Raw genomic sequence first — 18932 nt, 5'->3', positions numbered from 1 at the left:
TTAGACTAGCTAACAAGCTAGGATTCATATCGGAATGTTGCATTTAACTTTACACTAGTTGCAGGGAAATCCGTTGGCAAGTCAGTGAGACAGTCAGTTCCGTGCTGAAGAAAACAGCTCATAGATATGAGTGGTTGGGAAGTTAGCTAGCTCGAGCTAGCTACGATGCATCGCTCACGCTTACACTTCCCAATCATTGAAGTTTACAAGACATTCAATGTAACCCTCCGCCTGCGGTGGGTGTACCGAGGCCGGCTGCGTAGCCATATTTGAATGTAGGGGTTGTTACTCCCTCCGTGGCAAAGTGAGAAAATTCCAGTTTCTTCCCGGTGTCATTGCGGCTGGTGAGTTTAACCTACACCGATTATGGTAAACACGAATGCTGTGCGATGTTTGGGCAACATTAGTTGTAAGAACATATCTTCATTAGCCTCTCATTGACTGTGGTTCCTCTTGGTTTGGGGGTAGCTGGGTTGCTTCGTTTCTAGCTAGCTGTTACGCTGGGGAAAACGTTACTCTCTTAGCTAGCTCCAAAGGATGTCTGCCAAGTGACTACTGCTGTAGTTGTTTGTGGCAAGCAAGTAACTCTCAGCAACTCTGGGTCTAGCTAAAGGTGCTCAGGTAATGGATATTAAACAAACATGTTGTTGACTTTCTGGCTGGATACTTGGGGTCGGCGCTTCACAGGGACAGCGCGAACATTCGCTGGTTCTCAGCACTCCAGATGCCATGCTGAGCAAACAGGCTTAGCTAGACAACAGTAGCACAGACTATGACCAAGCCAATACGCTAAAGCTAGCTACTGCTTGAGTAAAAGCAGATTTTTCATTTATGCGACTCTCCGCAGGCTTTAACATAACAAATATTTAGCTAACTCGGTGCGATCAGTTTTGAATGAAACAAAATAATAAATCAGGTTATGATAGCTAACTAACTTTTGATAACTGATGCTGGGTGTTAGCTAGGAAGAAACACATGAAAAGCCATTTAAGTATCAATCACTAGCGACTTTGGCTGGCTGTCTAGCTAGTAATAACGTAGGAATTGGTTTACTCGTTGAAAGAATTGCTTGCTGACAAAGTGCCAGCACCATGCGATCTCTTGGTAGGGTATATATGGCCATTGCGTGGGTTCTGCAAACAGAAACAGGTGTTTGCCCGAATTAACGTGGCTAGAGTAGTCAGTGAGCAAGTAGCGTAAATTGTGGCATTACTTTGTTGCTAGCTAACTACTTGGAATTGAGCTGGCTAGTTACCATAGCTACAGAACTCAGCTTGTACAATGATCACACTTAACATTGGTGATTTGCTTGTGTTGGAATTTAGGCACCGCTAGGTCATTGGGTAGTTTGCAAAATAAATAGCTATCTGATTTATCGAGGATGTCCATAAGGTCAGGACGATGAGACCGCGGTTAAAAGGTTCGTGTACAGAACGTAGCTAATGTTAGCTAGCCAGCTAGTTTTGAAAATGCTGCTGGATGAGTAAAGCAGCTGCCGCTTGCCAAGTTGCGATGCAGCAGCTTAGCCTGCTAGCGACCTACAAACATAGTTCGTCATGAGTCGTGTTTACGCGACTGATCTGTTGTTAGAGATATCTGAATATCTTGTGGGTTGGAGAGATAAGACCCGTGTATACTTGGCCTGGTACATCGCAAGTTCTGAGGATCAAGGCAGAGTGTGAACAGTTGTTGTTTTGGTGATGTTTGCGGGTAACCCTTTGCTTCACTCAAATGCCGCAAAGTCCACTGTATATATTATTGTCCAGGTAGCCTTACATAGATTGCTTTGTAAGTCACTCTGGATAAGACTATGTCCCGCGAAGCTGCTTTAAGACAGCTTCATGGATTTACTAAGGTTTTTTCAGATACTCAGTTTAAGGTGATGGTTCAACATTCAGATAGAGATCCTTGTGGTTACATGCACAGAGAGCTGGGAGTCAGTAGGGGAAGAAGGGAGTTGAGTGTCATCAATGTAACCTTCAGAAATAAGTGTTTAAGGAGTAACAGAAGGGGGAAAACAGTGATCCCTGGGAAGCTGCAGTTGAGAGAGTAAGGAGTTGAGAGTACCTCTCTATAACGATTAGAGAGCTAGCAAGCAAAGCAGGTCAGGGCAGTGTCTGATATTTCAACCTACTTTAGGATGAAAAGGATGGTCTTGTGGTCTACTGCATTGAATGCAGCAGAGAGGTCAAGAAGAATGGCTGAACTAGTACAGACAGGGATCATGTCTGACCCTTGTGATCCCTCAGTGGTGGAATGAAGTCCCCATGGGGGTTGGGACAGTGGAATCATTGGCCATCTTCCAACGCAAACTGAAGACCCACCTCTTCAGACTGCATCTCAGTTCCACTTCTATCCCCACCCCGTAACACCTGCTACCTCTAGGATTTGATGTTAATTTTATGTGAAGTATTGTGATGTAGTCTGATTCTGTGCTCTAGGGACTGTTGTATCATAGTATATGTGGTTTCTGTCAGTGAATTTTGTTTTGCTCACACTCACTGGTCTGGGAGTGTTGTGAGCCTGGTCTGACATGGCTGCTCGTTTAAATTGAATGGCAACACTTACGTTCTATTATGCTGCAAGAAGCTCAGGATAAGAGTGTCTGCTAAATGCATGTAATGTAATGTATGAATATACTGTTAGTCAAAGAAGCCATACTCATCAAAATGTGTGCATAATGCATACTTTTAGCTAGTATGTAGTTAATGAACATTGTGCATAATCATATTTTTAATAAAATAAAGATGAAGAAATTTACCTGATGGCACACAGCACTTCTACAGTTTTTTGGCCTTCATTTGCTTTTCCAGTAGACTTTCAATACACTTTAAAAGATGATTGTTTAGAATGTTATTCTTAATGTATTTTGGATTTGTTTATCACAGATTTTTCTGACAAGCAATACATGATAAACAGTATAATCTTATTTGATGTTGGTGAGGGATTGATAATGGTTGATTACGTAAGTAGAAAGCATATGGCTGCAGCATGGCATAGTGATAGCAAGTAGGGCACTCAAACAAATGGTTGTGGGTTCAATTCCCTGGTGGGCCATTGCTGTTGTACCCTTGGACAAGTCGCTTAACATAAACTGTCTCAATACGTGTTCAGCTAATGTAGGTCACTCTGGATAAGATTACCTGGGAAGCAAACATAAAGTGGAAAGACACTGTTTGTTTGTTTTACCAAATCAGTAGTTTTACCATCACTTTCCTTTAATTTTTTTAACTTTCATCTAAACCTAAACATATCCTGTCATGCTTTTCTGAGGATCTTCGACTGACATCCAGCACACACCCTTACTGCAAGGGGAGCCATCTCTCCTGGGGCAGATCTTGGCAAAATATTGATTAGTTAATACAATCCAGTGAACCAATCAGTTGTTCTATGACAATCCAACAGCTGTTTGTATACATTAAAATATACAGAAAATTAATGAAAAGAGAGGAATGTTGCTGGGTAGCAGATAAGGCACATTTTTGCAAAAGATATCTTTCAGGTCTAAGCTTGTCCAAAAAAACTGTTCTTTAAACTGCCATGTCACTGAAATTGGCATAATCCATGGCCACTATGGACATATGATTTTATTGTTGTTATAGCCTAATGTTGATGGGACTTTAAAAAAATCTGAAGTGTTCACAAAAATATTCACAAAAAAGTCCAGAGGTCAGAAGAGCAAGTTAACTTTCTGTTGCCATTCTACTAGCTAGTTAAGTACATGAAGAAACTCTTAGATTGCATAGTTCATTTCCGTAATGCACCCTCTACTAAAATAAGTGTTATTATAAAGACACTTTCTGTTTGTTTTTGTTACAAAACTAATGCAAAAGCTGTATTAAACAAGCTTTAGAAATGCTCCTTTTAATTACAGATGTGATGTTGTAATCTTGCATCAGAATTTCTTCACTCTGCATTAAACATACATATGTTGCCATGTCATCTGTGCTTGTGATTTCTTCCATTTTCCTTCTGGGGTCCACTATAGGGGGTTTTGTAGTGTTGTTTGCTGCTCTTGTCAGGGTGTGACCAATCCATTTCCAAATCTTTTTTTGCCAAGTCAGCTTGATGTCTTCCTGGTGGCATTGCTCTCTGATGATTGTGCAACTGATTTTCTTCAGCCTCTGGATCTGCGGAATGGTTCTTAGACATTTGTCTGTGAAAGTTCTTAGTTTGTTTTGCTATTGTTGAATTCCAGCACTGATCCAAAAAGATGTACAATTTCGGTGTTTGAGTTGAAGAGTGTTACCTAACTGCAGTTAACCTGATCAAAAATATTTTGTACTGGTTTAAACATGATGTGCTTGCACATAAAAGGTGTGTCTGCAGCCATGGAAGTTAGGTACAATAGTAGGTGACAATAGCTTTGGGGAAGACGTGGCTGTCTGTCCATGGGAATGTGCAGTTTTACTGCCTCTGCCAGAGTTAAAGGGTGCTGACATCAAGCTCCCTTAAGTCAAACGTCCTTGATCAGCAGCCCAATTAGATGACCTGAAATCACAATTAATGATGGCTTACTTTGTAACATAAGTGAGAAGGACTTCCTCTTGTAAATGAACTTAAATTTACAGTAGTGCACATCCTATACAGGGCATATACACAACTTATTGTGGTTCAGTCAGCATTGTCTGTGCATGAAGTAATTTATATTGTATTAATACCAGTAGAAAACTGTTCTTTGTTGCTCAAATCTGGCTATACCGCTTTGCTTCAACAAAGACTTCGGTGCTACACAAGAAGGTTCCCAGACACTCTCGTTAACAGTTGCATCTCAGTGTAGGGGTTTTTACTTTGAGAGGTATCTGATTACGCATACAGGCAATATTCTGAATAGATGAGGACCCTGAACATATGGATTCTGAATTAATTTTATTGTTTCCTGGCACATAGTTTGATATTATACTTGCAGTTTGCAAGCAGACTTCTTTTGCAGTGAAGTATAAAATAGGACAGCTTGAATTTGAGGCTGGTATGACTTGCTTGGTGTGTATATATCATGACCCATACTTCTGATGTTGCTATCTTTTTTGCTTTTATTTCATTGGTCCAAAAGTTATTGGTAGTTGTCTTTGCTTGCAGTTTAATTGCATCACTAAACGTCAAGTATGATTCAATTGTTGTCAAGTATTATCAGTTCAAAGTATCTGAAATTAACTGTAATTCAGTGATGCTGTGCAGAAATGTAAAGTTGTTGTGTTAGCTGACCTTCAATGTGTGATAAGAGTGGTACTACAATTTCACGTACTGAAAAAAATGTGAAGACAGAAGAATGTAATCTTATTGTGAAGCATGTGCCTGTTTTAATCTTTAATCAGGCAATAGTGGTTTGAAACCTTAGTACCAGTGCCACTTGGCTGGAGTGGAATTTCTTCAGTCATTCTCTTTTTATTTATTGCATTTTACAGTCACAGCACATACAAGAGCAAATGGCATAGTTCTGGAAATATTTATTCAAAACTATCAGTTTGGTTCTCTAGAAATAGCCCTAATGTAGTTCTCTCCGTTAATCATGAACATGTAGCATTTGTTGTATTTTAATGGAACAGTTTAGCTTGGAGCTGAGACATTCTCACGTTTGAAACCTGGCACAAGAGTATCAGCACAATTGTTTCACTTCTCTACATCAGGGTCACATGTTAACATCATAAATCTTAATAAAACCTAAGCAGTTTTCTTCCATAATGTTTCTTACACCGGTGTCCTTGTTTCAGAGGATGCCGGCTCCGATCAGACTGCGAGAGCTGATCCGGACCATCCGGACTGCTCGAACCCAGGCAGAGGAAAGGGAGATGATCCAGAAAGAATGTGCTTCTATTAGGTCATCTTTCAGAGAAGAGGACAACACATATCGCTGCAGAAATGTTGCTAAGCTCCTCTATATGCACATGCTGGGCTACCCAGCACACTTTGGACAGGTAAGGAGGATGTTGCCTACCTGTGAATTGATTGAACCACGTGTTTTGTCTTTCTGGCCTCCTTCCACTAAGCATGTACTTTTGAGTACTTTAATTAAGACTGAATCTTTTTTTTACAGTTGGAGTGCCTGAAACTCATTGCATCTCAGAAGTTCACAGACAAGCGAATAGGGTACTTGGGCGCAATGCTACTGTTGGATGAAAGACAAGACGTCCATCTACTTATGACAAACTGCATCAAGAAGTATGTGGGCGCTACTGTATGTTTATTTTAATGTTCTCTCATGACGGAAAGCTGTTTAATATCCAGCGCATTTTGTAGGGATGTATAGTGTGGGCACAAGTTACTTCCTTACTGTCAAAAATGTAAATTAATGTAAAACATACAAGCAGCTCTCCCCAGAGTGTTCTGTTACTGTTTGATATGGTACAGCCTTCAAACCTGCCTGACCAGCTATTTGTCCTCCACCCCTCTTCATTTTTTCTTCTTTGCCTTAACTCTTTGACTCTTTTTATCCCCATTTTTTTTTTTTGTCTGTATTGTTCCTCAGTGATCTGAACCACAGCACACAGTATGTACAGGGCCTGGCCTTATGCACCCTTGGTTGCATGGGCTCATCGGAGATGTGTCGGGATCTGGCTGGAGAAGTGGAGAAGCTTCTCAAAACGTCAAATTCCTACCTGAGGAAAAAGGTACCCTCTTGCTTGACAGCAACACTGTCTGTGGGACTGCTTGAAAGGGATCACATCATAGAGTTGGTGTGTGAATATTCAAAGACCTTGGACATTTTGAATATTTGGCAAAGATGTGATTTATAAGGATAGGATTGGAGTTTACCTCAGCTTTCATGAAATATACAAAGTAAAGAAAAAAATCGCAGGACAGTTGTGTGAACCCTTGTGTGGTTGTAAAAATGTACTCCTTTGTAAGGATGCATTTTGTGACTGTCTGCAGGCCGCCCTATGTGCAGTACATGTGATCAGGAAGGTGCCAGAGTTGATGGAGATGTTCCTCCCAGCAACAAAAAACCTTCTGAGTGAGAAGAACCATGGTGAGATATCTTAATAGGACACAGTGATATCATCATCCCATATTTGTTATTGCTGGGGACTGTGAAATTGTCACCCCTTGTTTCTCATCTTGGATAGAAGAGTGACCATCACCCCAAATTTTATCATCTTCTCTAGGAGAATGAGACCATCACCCTATGGTTAACATCTTCAGTTTTTAGTGATGTCGTCTCCCAACATTATTCATCTCCATAGGGGATGAAATCATTACTCAACATTGCATATATCCAGAATATAGAATAAGGTTATCACTCAAGGTTTATCTCCTTCCTTGTGAATACTGAATTAATACAACCACAGAATAAGAAAAAAAAATCCTGAAGTTGAAAAGGTGCATTTTGAGTGCAACCGCTGGGTTTTGGATGACCCCAGAAAATGGTAGCTTGTACTTGAAATGAATGAAAGAAAATGTTTGTTTCCTTTAGATCTAGTACACTGAAGGTAATGTCATGATGTTCCATATGTTATGAAATCTGTCATGCAGACTGACTTTCCAAAATTGCTTCTCTAATTAAGCCAGAATGCTCTGTCTGAGTAGAAACTAATGATTCATTTGGAGGGAACTTTGCATGAAGTATTCATGTGTTAAGTGTCAGTTGGATGATTCATTCAGGTGACAGTTGGAAGATTCATTCAAGTGTCAGTTGGACGATTCATTGAGTTCATATCTGAATCCTGTTTGTGTGCTTTTGTTTCCAGGTGTTCTTCATACGTCTGTTGTACTACTCACAGAAATGTGTGAACGAAGTCAAGACATGCTTTCACACTTTCGAAAGGTACTGACAGTACCATCAATACTTCAGCACTTCTTAGGGTTTTGTCTTGGTAATTTGTAGTTTGATTAGCTTGTAGGCATATTTTTCCCTCTTAAAGCTGGGAATTTTCTAAAGGAATTTTCAGAATTTAGGGGGATGTTTCTAGAGTGTTAGTAGGCTTTTATGTTTGTAGTCATACAGTGAATTTGAACATGGTGAAGTTTGCATGTGCATTTTACAGTTTGGTTATACATTTCCTGTAAGTATGACTGTCAAGGCAGTGTTCTACCTGTAGATATACGTACTGGAATATAAATTGCAAATCTTATCTCCTCTCCCTCGCTGTCTGTATCAGATGGTTCTTCTCCTTTTATTCAGATTACATAGATTACTATGCGCTAGCTCTCCCACTTTTCATATTCACAATATAAGCATTATTCTAAATCTCTGTAACGGTGAATCTTTCTGTGGTTCCTTCTCTTCTAACCCCATTCTCTCTATCATTTGTCTTTGGTACAAATCCTGCATTATGTTAGAATGAAAAGGTAAGCGTGCATTGTGATTCATGGCTGGTGCATGCTCTTATATGAATCATTTCGCATGGGAATTAAGTAGTCATCAACTTTTCAAAGTAACATTTTTAAATTGTTTTGAAAGAAATTCCAGTTTTGGATCTTTAACCATTTTCTTTTCTGCATCGTTGGAACAGTTTTTTTAATGCATTTTCCAGTCATCCAGTTCTTACCTTTAAATTAATCATATATTTGATAATTTTAGTCAACATTTGGTCAGAAAACCCAAAGTGAATATATTAAACATTTAGATCAGTAGATCACCAGTAGATCACCATAAGCATTGCCAAGAAATATAGGTTTATGTCTGGAATAGTCAGATATTTTAAGAATTTTTGAGGCATAAATTGCACTTAACATCCCTAGAAATGGAACCATGTCTTCCAAATGTGATTGTGTCATTTGATTGTTATCATGATCACACATGTGATCACATGCTGTGTCTTGAAAGAAATTTGTCTGGTTGGAGGTGTGTAAAACACTAACACTGAAAATGAAGTAAGGAAAAAAGGAATAATGCCAGAATGTACCAAAATGTCAGGAATTATGTTTTACATGGCAAATATTATAAAAAGTTTAAAACACTTTGTGATTATCCTTAGTTTATCCAGACATTTAGTGTTTAAATAAAGTTAAGATAGAAGAACTAGATAATCATAGTCCTAGGATAGTCATTTTTCTTCTGAATTATTATCATTTATTTAAAAAAAATATTAGTTTTCAACTGGTGAAGTCATAACCAAGGTTTAAAAATCATGTCATGGTTACTAATTTTTGATTTCTTTGGATCCAACATCAATTACCAAAAAACATTTTGCAGACAATTCAGGAAAATATGAAACCCTCTTGATCTCTAACAGTGTGTTAAACCTTGTCCATCAAGATTATTTAGTGTGTTGTCCTTGTGTCCAGTGACATTAAGTCTTTTGTTTCTGATATCTTCTTGTAGCTGGTTCCACAGCTGGTCAGAATCCTGAAAAACCTCATCATGTCAGGATACTCGCCAGAGCATGACGTGTCCGGCATCAGTGATCCTTTCCTGCAAGTGAGGAACCTGGCCTTTCATTGCCTTTTGGTCTTTCAGTAGCCTTTTGTCACAGTACTGGAGTCAGTGATAATGTATGTTTGTTTCAGGTGCGGATATTGAGGCTACTCAGAATTCTGGGTAAGAGTGATGACGACTCCAGTGAGGCAATGAATGACATTCTCGCACAGGTGAGATTTGATCTTTTTGTATGTGCCTATATATCTGTGTAGTTTTTAAATTTGCCTTACTTTGCTGTTTTAATATTTCATAGGTTGCAACCAACACAGAGACGAGTAAAAATGTAGGCAATGCAATCCTTTATGAAACAGTCCTCACCATAATGGACATCAAATCAGAAAGTGGGCTGAGGGTGAGTAGGGATTTTTTTTCTGCTGTTGAATGTGTATTGAGACAATAAATAACTGGGAAGTATTTCATGTTGTTTAGTGGATAACAAGTCTGTTACTAATTTCTGGATCTTATTTTGCTCTGACTTGATGTTATGGCATGCTATAGTTACTGTGAAAGAGGTTTATGTTTTATGTTTTAAACAGGAATTCTTACTCTTTTCAGGTGTTAGCAATTAACATCTTGGGTCGCTTCCTGTTAAACAATGACAAAAATATAAGGTGAGCTGTTTTCCATTAACATGTTAACAGCAGATAGAATTGCATTTCCAATGAGATTTTAGAAGAACACCTCTGTTTGAAAAGTTATTTCCAGCAATGGTATCTATATCACCTCAGAATTTATTTATTTATTTTTGCTTTGCATATAGTTGGGAAAAATGTTGGACAGCCTTTGATGTCTAAGTGGCATAAGTGGGAATCAGCCCTAGGGCTGCTGATTTTTTTTTTTTTTTTTTTGTTCTTTCCTTTCCTCCAACAGATACGTGGCTTTGACGTCCTTGCTTAAGACTGTACAGACAGATCACAATGCAGTTCAGAGACACAGGAGCACCATTGTGGACTGTTTGAAAGACCTGGATGTGTCTATCAAGAGGTGAGTAAGTTCAATGAACAGATATCGCAGGTATGTTAAATGTGCCATTACTGATGTCAGGAAGTTGAGCTCATATTTGCTGCTTTATTCCACAGACGTGCGATGGAGCTCAGCTTTGCCCTTGTGAATGGGAACAACATCCGTGGAATGATGAAGGAGCTGCTCTACTTCCTGGACTCCTGTGACCCTGAGTTCAAGGCGGACTGTGCATCAGGCATCTTCCTTGCAGCAGAGAAGTAAGGCTCCACTGTTTTGGTCACTGTAGTTAACCTGAAACAAAGTACATCTCTTAACTTCAGTCAGCTTTGATTTACAAGTTGTGCTTAGAAGATATGAAAGTCAGTAATATTTAGTGATTTTGCTTCCACTGAAGACAAAATTTGTAGTTTAAAAAGTAACAATCTGTATATCAAGATTTAGGGTTAGGTGATAGTAAGGTAAAATGTTAAGTGTGAATGAGTTACCTATGCTGTGTGATGATAAAGTGAGTGATCCATCGTCAGACTGTGACTTTGATGACACCCTTTTTTCTGACAGCATGTCTGTCCCTATTAAGGACAAACTTGTTCACTTATCTGAAGTCTCTGTTTTCAAATCCTATAATGACAGATAACCTATAGGAGATACACGTGTAGCGTTATTCAAAATAACTGTTCTAACTTATTTTTGTCACAGGTATGCACCCTCAAAAAGATGGCACATAGACACGATTATGAGAGTCCTAACTACGGTATGAAAATATGTTTTGATACTTATTCATTCAGCTTGCATTACACAGTGTGACAGTGCTGAATAATTAATTGGTAGTTGTTTTCTTAAATTCATTTTCCTCTTAACAGGGCTAATGTCCTATGTAAATTGAGGCCTTTGTTGTTCATTTAGGCAGGGAGCTATGTAAGAGATGACTCTGTTCCCAACCTCATCCAGCTCATCACTAACAGTGTGGAGATGCATGCTTACACAGTACAGAAGTTATACAAAGCACTGTTGGATGACATCTCTCAGGTGGGCCAATTTGTCTGTCTCTGTTCATATACCTGCATGTCTACAAACATTTCTATAGAGGAGAGAAATGTAATACCTTTTTGAAATGTACTTTGTAAAAAAGCACCTGTGAGATGATTACTTTTTCTGTTTGTTGGTTCAGCAACCTCTAGTGCAGGTGGCCTCCTGGTGTATAGGGGAGTATGGAGATTTGCTGGTGTCAGGACAATGTGAAGAGGAGGAGCCCATCCAGGTAAACCCCACTTGTGGTCAATAACTGAATTGTTCAAATGACTTCTTTTTCCCAGTAATGACGCACAAGTGCTTCACCCTGCTTATTTCTGGACAATAGGTGACAGAGGATGAAGTTCTGGATGTTTTGGAGGGTCTCTTAGTATCCAACTTGTCCTCTGCGGTAACCCGAGGTTACGCCCTCACTGCAGTCATGAAGCTTTCCACTCGATTCAGCAGTGTGAAGTAAGTATGTCTTTCTTTCAGGGAAAGTGGGTGGCTTTAAAAGGGTGTAAATGAACCTCCTAACCCAATGACAAGGACAAAGGAAGTATGTGATATGTGGTGTGTTGGAGCATCTTTGTAAAGCTGTGTGTCCCACCTGTATCTGAAGTGTGCCTTAAGTGGCATATTAGTAATACAGACGTTTGTGCATTGCAGTCGAATCAAGAAGGTGGTGTCCATATATGGCAGCAGCATAGATGTGGAGCTACAACAGCGGGCAGTCGAATACAATGCGCTTTTCAAGAAATACGATCACATGAGGTGAGCACCAGTCAAATCACTCTCTTAACCTCTTGGGTGGCTCTGTGTAGAAAATTAACATCAGGTTTTTTTCAGCACCAAGTATTTTCTAAATTGCCGGTTCACTTCTCCACTGGAGCAGTGCTGTTGTACCCTTGGGCAAGGTACTTAACCCAGCATTGCCGCAATAAATATCCAGCTGAATAAATGGATAACGTAAAAATTGTAACCTATGTAAGTCACTCTGGATAACAGGTTCTGCTAAATGCCAATAATGTAATGTAATGTAAAAACAATGGCAGGAAAGTAAAATTTCCATTAGTTTTTTCAGAGAACACCTCACTGAGCCTTGATGGTTATCTAGATGACAGTAAGGGCAGCTGAACGGAATGTCTCTTCTTCCACTCTGAAGATCGGCCTTACTCGAGAGAATGCCTGTCATGGAGAAAGCAGCCACCAATGGTCCCACAGAGATGCAAACCAATGGGGAGGTGGAGCCCTCAGCGTTGGACTCCAGACACCTGTCCAGTGTCACACAGCCCTCTGTCCAGGTGAGCCAGGCATTGTTTGAATCAGCAGTAGTCTCTCCTCTGAACACACAGCTTCTCATAGGTTCCACTGTAGCTCAGGATGGCTGATCAGGCTGAGACACAAAAGTTGATACAAAAAGAGTCGGAATAGGTACATTTGATTGGATAACATACTGTGCCTGCCCACTGACATTTTCCTTTGACTGCACACACTTTTGTTATTAAACAGGGACCCCTGCTGGTAGGAAAAAGTGCTTTCCTAAATTTAATTCAATACGTTCACCTGAATAAGCTGTCCAAATAGGTTTTAACTTGTAAATTTATTCACCCTTGATAAGTACACTGACAGCTAACATTCATGTGTAAATTATCTCTACCAGCTAGCTTGTACCTTGTCTGGCCAACTATTGAAACTTGGTCATGCAGCACTTCCAATATTGTTGACTCCTTATATGGCTATTCGCTTGTATTGTGCTCTACCTCACTTGTAAGTTGCTTTGGATAAAAGCATCTGCCAAATAAATAAATGTAATCAGTGTACAATGTAAAATATAGGATATCTTAAATCCTATTCCCTTCTGTTACAGGCGAATGATTTGTTAGACCTCCTTGGAACAAATGATGTCGTGCCTGTGATCCAGACTGCTGCGCCCACAAAGCCTGCTTCTGCAGGAGGAGAGCTGCTAGACCTGCTGGGGGATCTCTCTCTGTCAGGTAGACCAGAGACCATGACCAAGCCAGTGTAGTTTGGCTTTTTACACGCTTATTACCACCAAATTTATCTCATCACACTGGTTTTGTTCATACTCATTGCGGCATCAGACCTGGGTTAAATTTCTCCATCGCAAAGCAATTATCCAGCACCATTGTTACTGTGGCATAGCTTTTTTAATCTGTGTTGGCTGAGAGCGTTTACAGTGCAATAACACAACACAATACAATACATTAGGGCTGCAACTAACGACTATTTTGATATTTTCGAATAATCTATTGATTATTGAAATGAATAATCGACTATTCAGATTATGAATTGCACAATTACTCAGTGGCTCTTATTTATCTATCAGCTTTTAAATTTAGCTTGAGGTTGTTTTGGACATATGCTAACTAAAAATAAAGACAATAAAGATGAGAACTTCGTTCAAAAATACATCTTTTAATGAATGGTTACTAGGACTAATTCAGTGAGGGCAGTTGCTTGCTGGGGAGTACAAGTCTACGTCCTTTGAAGAAAGCCATCCCTGGTAGCATTACGAGATCCAAAAAACCCATAACTCGTTCGAATTAATTCAAATGCAACCCACATTGGGCACGCACAGACACGAGTTGTAGAAATCTTTCACGATTTAGAAAGTATCAAATTCTCCGGTGTTCTCTAAACTTGTGCACTTGGCAGCAACACTATCTCCAGCCATAAATGTTGCCATGACAAGGATGCAACGTTTAAGCAGAGAATTTCTAAATAGCAGACGGGCTCTGGTTTAACATTGTAAAGTTAGGGCACATTTGGAATGTGAACAGGATCGTTGTGAATAATAGGTTATTATTTGCTACACTGTATGTTCAACGTCATTGATAATTTATTGATCAAGAGAAAATGTATTTCAAAATAGAAAATGTTACACGTCATAATGTGAAGTAACATGACTTTTAACATTAACATTGGCTATGCTAGCTAGCTAACTAACTTAACGAGACAAGTCTTCATCATTCAGAGAACCAATGTGCCACCTCTTCAGATGCTCAGGCGTAACTGGCAAGGTCAGGTTTGCAAATGTTGCAGTTTCCAAACCTTCTTGACAGAGTTAACCCTTTCACGCGTACGATCACATTGGTGTATTAGCTGTTTAGCGCGTATCCTAAAACCACTGCAATTAGAAAACTAGTTTGGGGGAAAATTCTGGCTAATTTTTGCTTTGCGGAAACAGCAATTTGACATTAAAAAATATAGCAAATGCTAACTGAAAACTATGAGAAGCTTAATAACGATAATGAAAACATAATGAACTATGTAATGTAGCGCATGCTGCATGGCATACAAAATCATTTACGTGCGAAAGGGTTAAGAGTGAAATGCTGCCACACTTTTGACGTCTTTGGTCGTGAAGGTGTTGCCATTTCTACTGTTCACTCTAGTAAAGCAGCATAGCTTAGGCTATATGTCTGAGCATTCCGAGTCAGCACGAAAAACACACATGATGACATCACCAACTAAACGACAATCAAATTCTTTGGCAATTAATTTGGTCATCGATTTCAGTTGAATACCTCGATTATTCGTGGCACCCCTACAGTACATCTGAGGATGGGCCGTACTGAACCAGTGAAATTACAGCCATCCTCTTTTGAGACCTTAACTTAAATTCATAGAGCAAGAAGAAAAACTTGTATAAGGGAGCACCATCATAGTCCTTGTTTCTGAGAGAGTCCTGGGGTTGGTATTTTTTTAAGCCTGTGTTAAAATCAAGCTCATCTCACTGTAGTCTAAATTTAGCTAGGTTTTTGAAAAGGGAGCAATGGTTGATAACACTGTAAGCTCACATTAATAGGATACCTGTATATTTAGCATATACTGTCTTGAGTTTCTTACTTGGAAAGCCTCTCTTTCACTGCACCACTTGTAACTGCACCACTGCACACTCCACTTATCCTGTTTTTTTCTTGCATGTGTCTGTTGATTGTATGCATGGGCATGCACTGGCATTGACCAGACACAAATTACCCAACAGTTTTCATTCTCTGACTCCGGAGTTATTTATTCCTCTGCCAGCCAGCTTCCCTAGACTGCAGAGATTTTTGTCTGTCAATACACATGCATCTCACTACATTCTCATGAATACTTGTGAGGCAGATCACCTCTAACCCAAATGAAACTAGGAATGTAGAAATATGATCTGCATTCACGTTGCATATGGTGACGTACTGGTCATAAACATGACAGTAAGCCCCTTGTGAGGGTTTCACAAACTGCCCATAGGAATAATGTGACATTCTGTCTATATGAAAAGAGCACTTGTTCTCTGCATGGTGTTGATAAAGAGTTTTTTTTTTTTTCTTCCCAAACTTGTTACACTTTATAGCTATGGGTGACAGTCTGCCACGAAGTTTTGCTCAATGGGTCAATGTCTCTGTGTGCAGAATGTCCCATACTCTTATCCCCATAAACACTCTTGTCACTTTCATCTTACCCAGGTGGTCCAACTCCTGGCCCTGCTGCTGTCCCTGCCATGCCTGTCTCCCAGCCCCCCTCCCTGCTGGATGGCCTCTCGTCACAAAACCTCTTGAATGACGTTGCTTCAGGTTAGAGTGAAAAACATATGACTTGTCTGTGTGGTGCTCTTCATTGTTGTGACTTTTTTGCATATAGAGCAGGACTACTACTATTAAAGTTTTTTTATTATTAATTATTAGTTTATTATTTAGTTTTTTATAAGTTATTTTGTTATTAGTTTTTGGCACAACTTCTCTTTTAAGATAAAAGCCATACATATTCTCACCTCGGGTTCTTTGTGATCAAGTATAAATGAAACCAAAGTAAAAATGCATGCTTCTTTCCTTTCAGGCATTCCACCACTGACAGCCTACGATAGGAATGGCTTGAAAATAGAGTTCACGTTTGAAAGATCCAACTTGAATCCAAATATCGTTGTTATCACCATTCATGCCTCTAACAGCACAGAGGCAGAGATGACAGAGTTTCTGTTCCAAGCTGCGGTACCAAAGGTGAGAGGCTTTCTGTTAGTAGAGGAACACTGACTGCTAACATGGTTGACTCTGAATGATGGGAGAATGCTGGTATTGCACAGAAATCACTACAGTTGTGTGGCTATTAAAATAGGTTTGAAACCAATGCAGTAGTGAAGTATGTGCAGCCATATAAAGCTTCTGGAGTATGGACACTAAAGATTTTGATGGTGTGAATGAAGGGCATGATATTGCTGTGCTACCATGTTCACACAGGCTGTTTAGCTACATGGTCAGGCACAGTAAACTTGTGTTTCTGTGTTGCAGACATTCCAGCTGCAGCTCCTCTCCCCCAGCAGTAACATCATACCAGCACTCAACCAAGGAACTGTCACACAAGTCATCAAAGTGCTCAACCCCCAGAAGGTAAGAAGGCCTCAACACATAGTCATAGCATGGTCTTTTGCATTCAGCACAGAGTACAAGTCTGTTCACTGTTACTAATACATTTATTGTACATGTAATTCACAATGGGACAGTATTAGTATGGAAATACTTGCATCTGGTTATTCTTAATAATTAAGTAAATAAAGATGTCAGGTCAAAGATGATTCCCCTATAGATCACCGTTAGTAGAAATGCTCATTTTAATTAAACAAAAAATAAACCTGTAAATTGAGTGCTATAACTATAAGGGTGTGTTTCAATAGGGAAGAAGGGATAAAGTGGTTTTGTTTACTACAGTTTTGTCTCTTGTTGTCTTTCTTAGCAACAACTACGAGTGAGGATCAAGCTGACATACACTCACCAAGGGTGTCCTGTGCAAGACTTGGCTGAGGTCAGCAACTTCCCTCCACAGTCTTGGCAGTAATAACCTGCCTCCTTCTTCCTAAAGACCCTGCCAAGGGAAGTATGGAAGAGCCCTCTCAGTGACCACTGCAGAGATACCCTAGGGATGTGCACGGAGACACTGGAATCTGTGTGACACAAAATGATGCTGATGAAGATCTGATAATAAGGACGACAATGTTGAAGACAGCAAAAATAATATCTGAAAACATATCCATTGACTAAGTTTATATGGCTTCACTTTTGTCTCTGATGTCGACTTTTATTGGCATTATGGTTATCCCCCTCTCATGCGCACACTGAACACTCTATTGTTCCCTGACCCCCCCCAAGCTTTGTGTCCACATGGAATAGTCAGCCCTCTGGGTTACAGTAATAAGGCACCCTTTGAATTGAGCTGTCTCTTCCTGGTTAACTCAGTTTTTGTTTTGTTCCATGTTTTTATTGAAGCTTGTAGTTAATGGTTGGGATTATTTGATTTTACATTTCATTACATTGTTGTCATTTAGCAGATGCTCTCAACCAGAGCAACTTTAACAGTTTTCTTTAAGTATTTTCACCTTTTAATGAATTGTAACTGAAGTCTATGATTGCACTTTAATCTGCTCTGTCTGTGCACCATATAGAATTTAGAAAGTACTATTGCCTGACTGGGCTCAAATCTGTTTGGGTGCTGTGGCATTTCATGATCCACTTTGGTGTCTCAAACTCTTAATTTATTTTCTTAAATAAACATTATCAGCCCTGTAGTCAAAGTACAAGCTCTTAAATCCCAGTACAGTTTATTTCACTATGTGGTGGTTCTATAGGATCCCCGGACTGAATTGCACTTTCACTGAATTTGCCCAGTGCAGGTTCACTCAGCAGTGGTGTTGAAGATTTCAGTGAAGTTTTTTCAAAAGGCATTACATTTTTGTAGCTGAAGACTTTGTTGAATTATTGATTTGATTCAGCCTTTCCTCATTTGAAAGTTAAGTCATGACCTAACTTTCTTTGATAACTATTTGGATCCAAAGGTAGGACAAATTTTGATCCCTTGGAGAGAAAAAACTAGCCTTTTACTGTGGTTGTGATTGAAGTATAAAGCACATCTCCATTCTTTGGAGAGAATTAATGAATATGCTTTTGCTGTTGGTAAACAGGGTTACATGTTGGAGTCCAGTTGGCTGAATGCTTGTTTTATTCTGAAAATGCTCAATGATATTAATTATGAATATTTCCATTTTCACATTATACCATTTTTAATTTTAACTGACTAAAAAGAATAATTTAGCCAGTAGAGCACTGTAAGTGAGATTCATACCATGTTTATTTTTGTCTCCTTAGGCTAATGGCTCATTTTCTAAATAAGAGGATACTTTGCAGTTTCAAGTAAATGGTTTTGTGAGCAAATGTGCTGGTGATTTGTAGATTTTTTACTTTTTTCCACTGAAATTGCAATTTAGGTTGGTTATTTTGAGCACTGTGCTGAAGGGGCAATAGACCATAGAACAAACTATATCCTGGTGAGTGTTTTTGTTTGTTTTTGTTTTTTTTTTTTTGTTCATGCTATCATTACATTAATAGTACTGCAGCTTCACTGCTATAAATACAGTATAATCTTTTTAGTTAACCTTGTCAATACTGCTACATTGATTTGTTCAGATTTATATTCCCCTCTTCAAACTGAACATCCTGCTGCATCTGTCCCACTTGGCCTGTCTACAGACATAATGTTTGTATATGTGGATGAAGCCTTGAATGTAGGTCTATGCAACAAGCATGGTTTCCTCAGTCTTTGAATTTGA

The 18932-nt window shown here is 39.3% G+C and overlaps 1 protein-coding gene across 2 annotated transcripts; it reads left to right on the top strand.

Moving 5' to 3' along the window:
- Window positions 1-251: 251 nt before the first annotated feature.
- ap1g1 (adaptor related protein complex 1 subunit gamma 1) lies at window positions 252-17469 on the top strand. 2 transcript variants are annotated; one of them, XM_036535019.1, is made up of 24 exons: window positions 252-344; window positions 5712-5915; window positions 6035-6159; window positions 6467-6608; window positions 6871-6967; window positions 7686-7762; window positions 8278-8286; window positions 9263-9358; window positions 9448-9528; window positions 9612-9710; window positions 9914-9969; window positions 10229-10342; window positions 10438-10578; window positions 11018-11072; window positions 11225-11347; window positions 11490-11579; window positions 11679-11803; window positions 11999-12103; window positions 12495-12633; window positions 13200-13326; window positions 15805-15912; window positions 16175-16335; window positions 16624-16722; window positions 17066-17469. In XM_036535019.1, the coding sequence occupies exons 2-24, from the start codon at window positions 5715-5717 to the stop codon at window positions 17165-17167; spliced, it is 2472 nt and encodes an 823-aa protein (XP_036390912.1). In that variant the 5' UTR covers window positions 252-344; window positions 5712-5714; the 3' UTR covers window positions 17168-17469. The 2 variants fall into 2 exon arrangements, with proteins under 2 accessions (XP_036390912.1, XP_036390911.1); XM_036535018.1 differs by lacking the exon at window positions 8278-8286.
- Window positions 17470-18932: the final 1463 nt, after the last annotated feature.

This window comes from Megalops cyprinoides, chromosome 8 (genome assembly GCF_013368585.1).
Source record: "Megalops cyprinoides isolate fMegCyp1 chromosome 8, fMegCyp1.pri, whole genome shotgun sequence".
In the NCBI taxonomy this organism is placed as follows: domain Eukaryota; kingdom Metazoa; phylum Chordata; class Actinopteri; order Elopiformes; family Megalopidae; genus Megalops; species Megalops cyprinoides.
The sequence above is the reverse complement of the archived record's forward strand: the minus strand, read 5'-3'. Positions and strand labels throughout refer to the sequence as shown.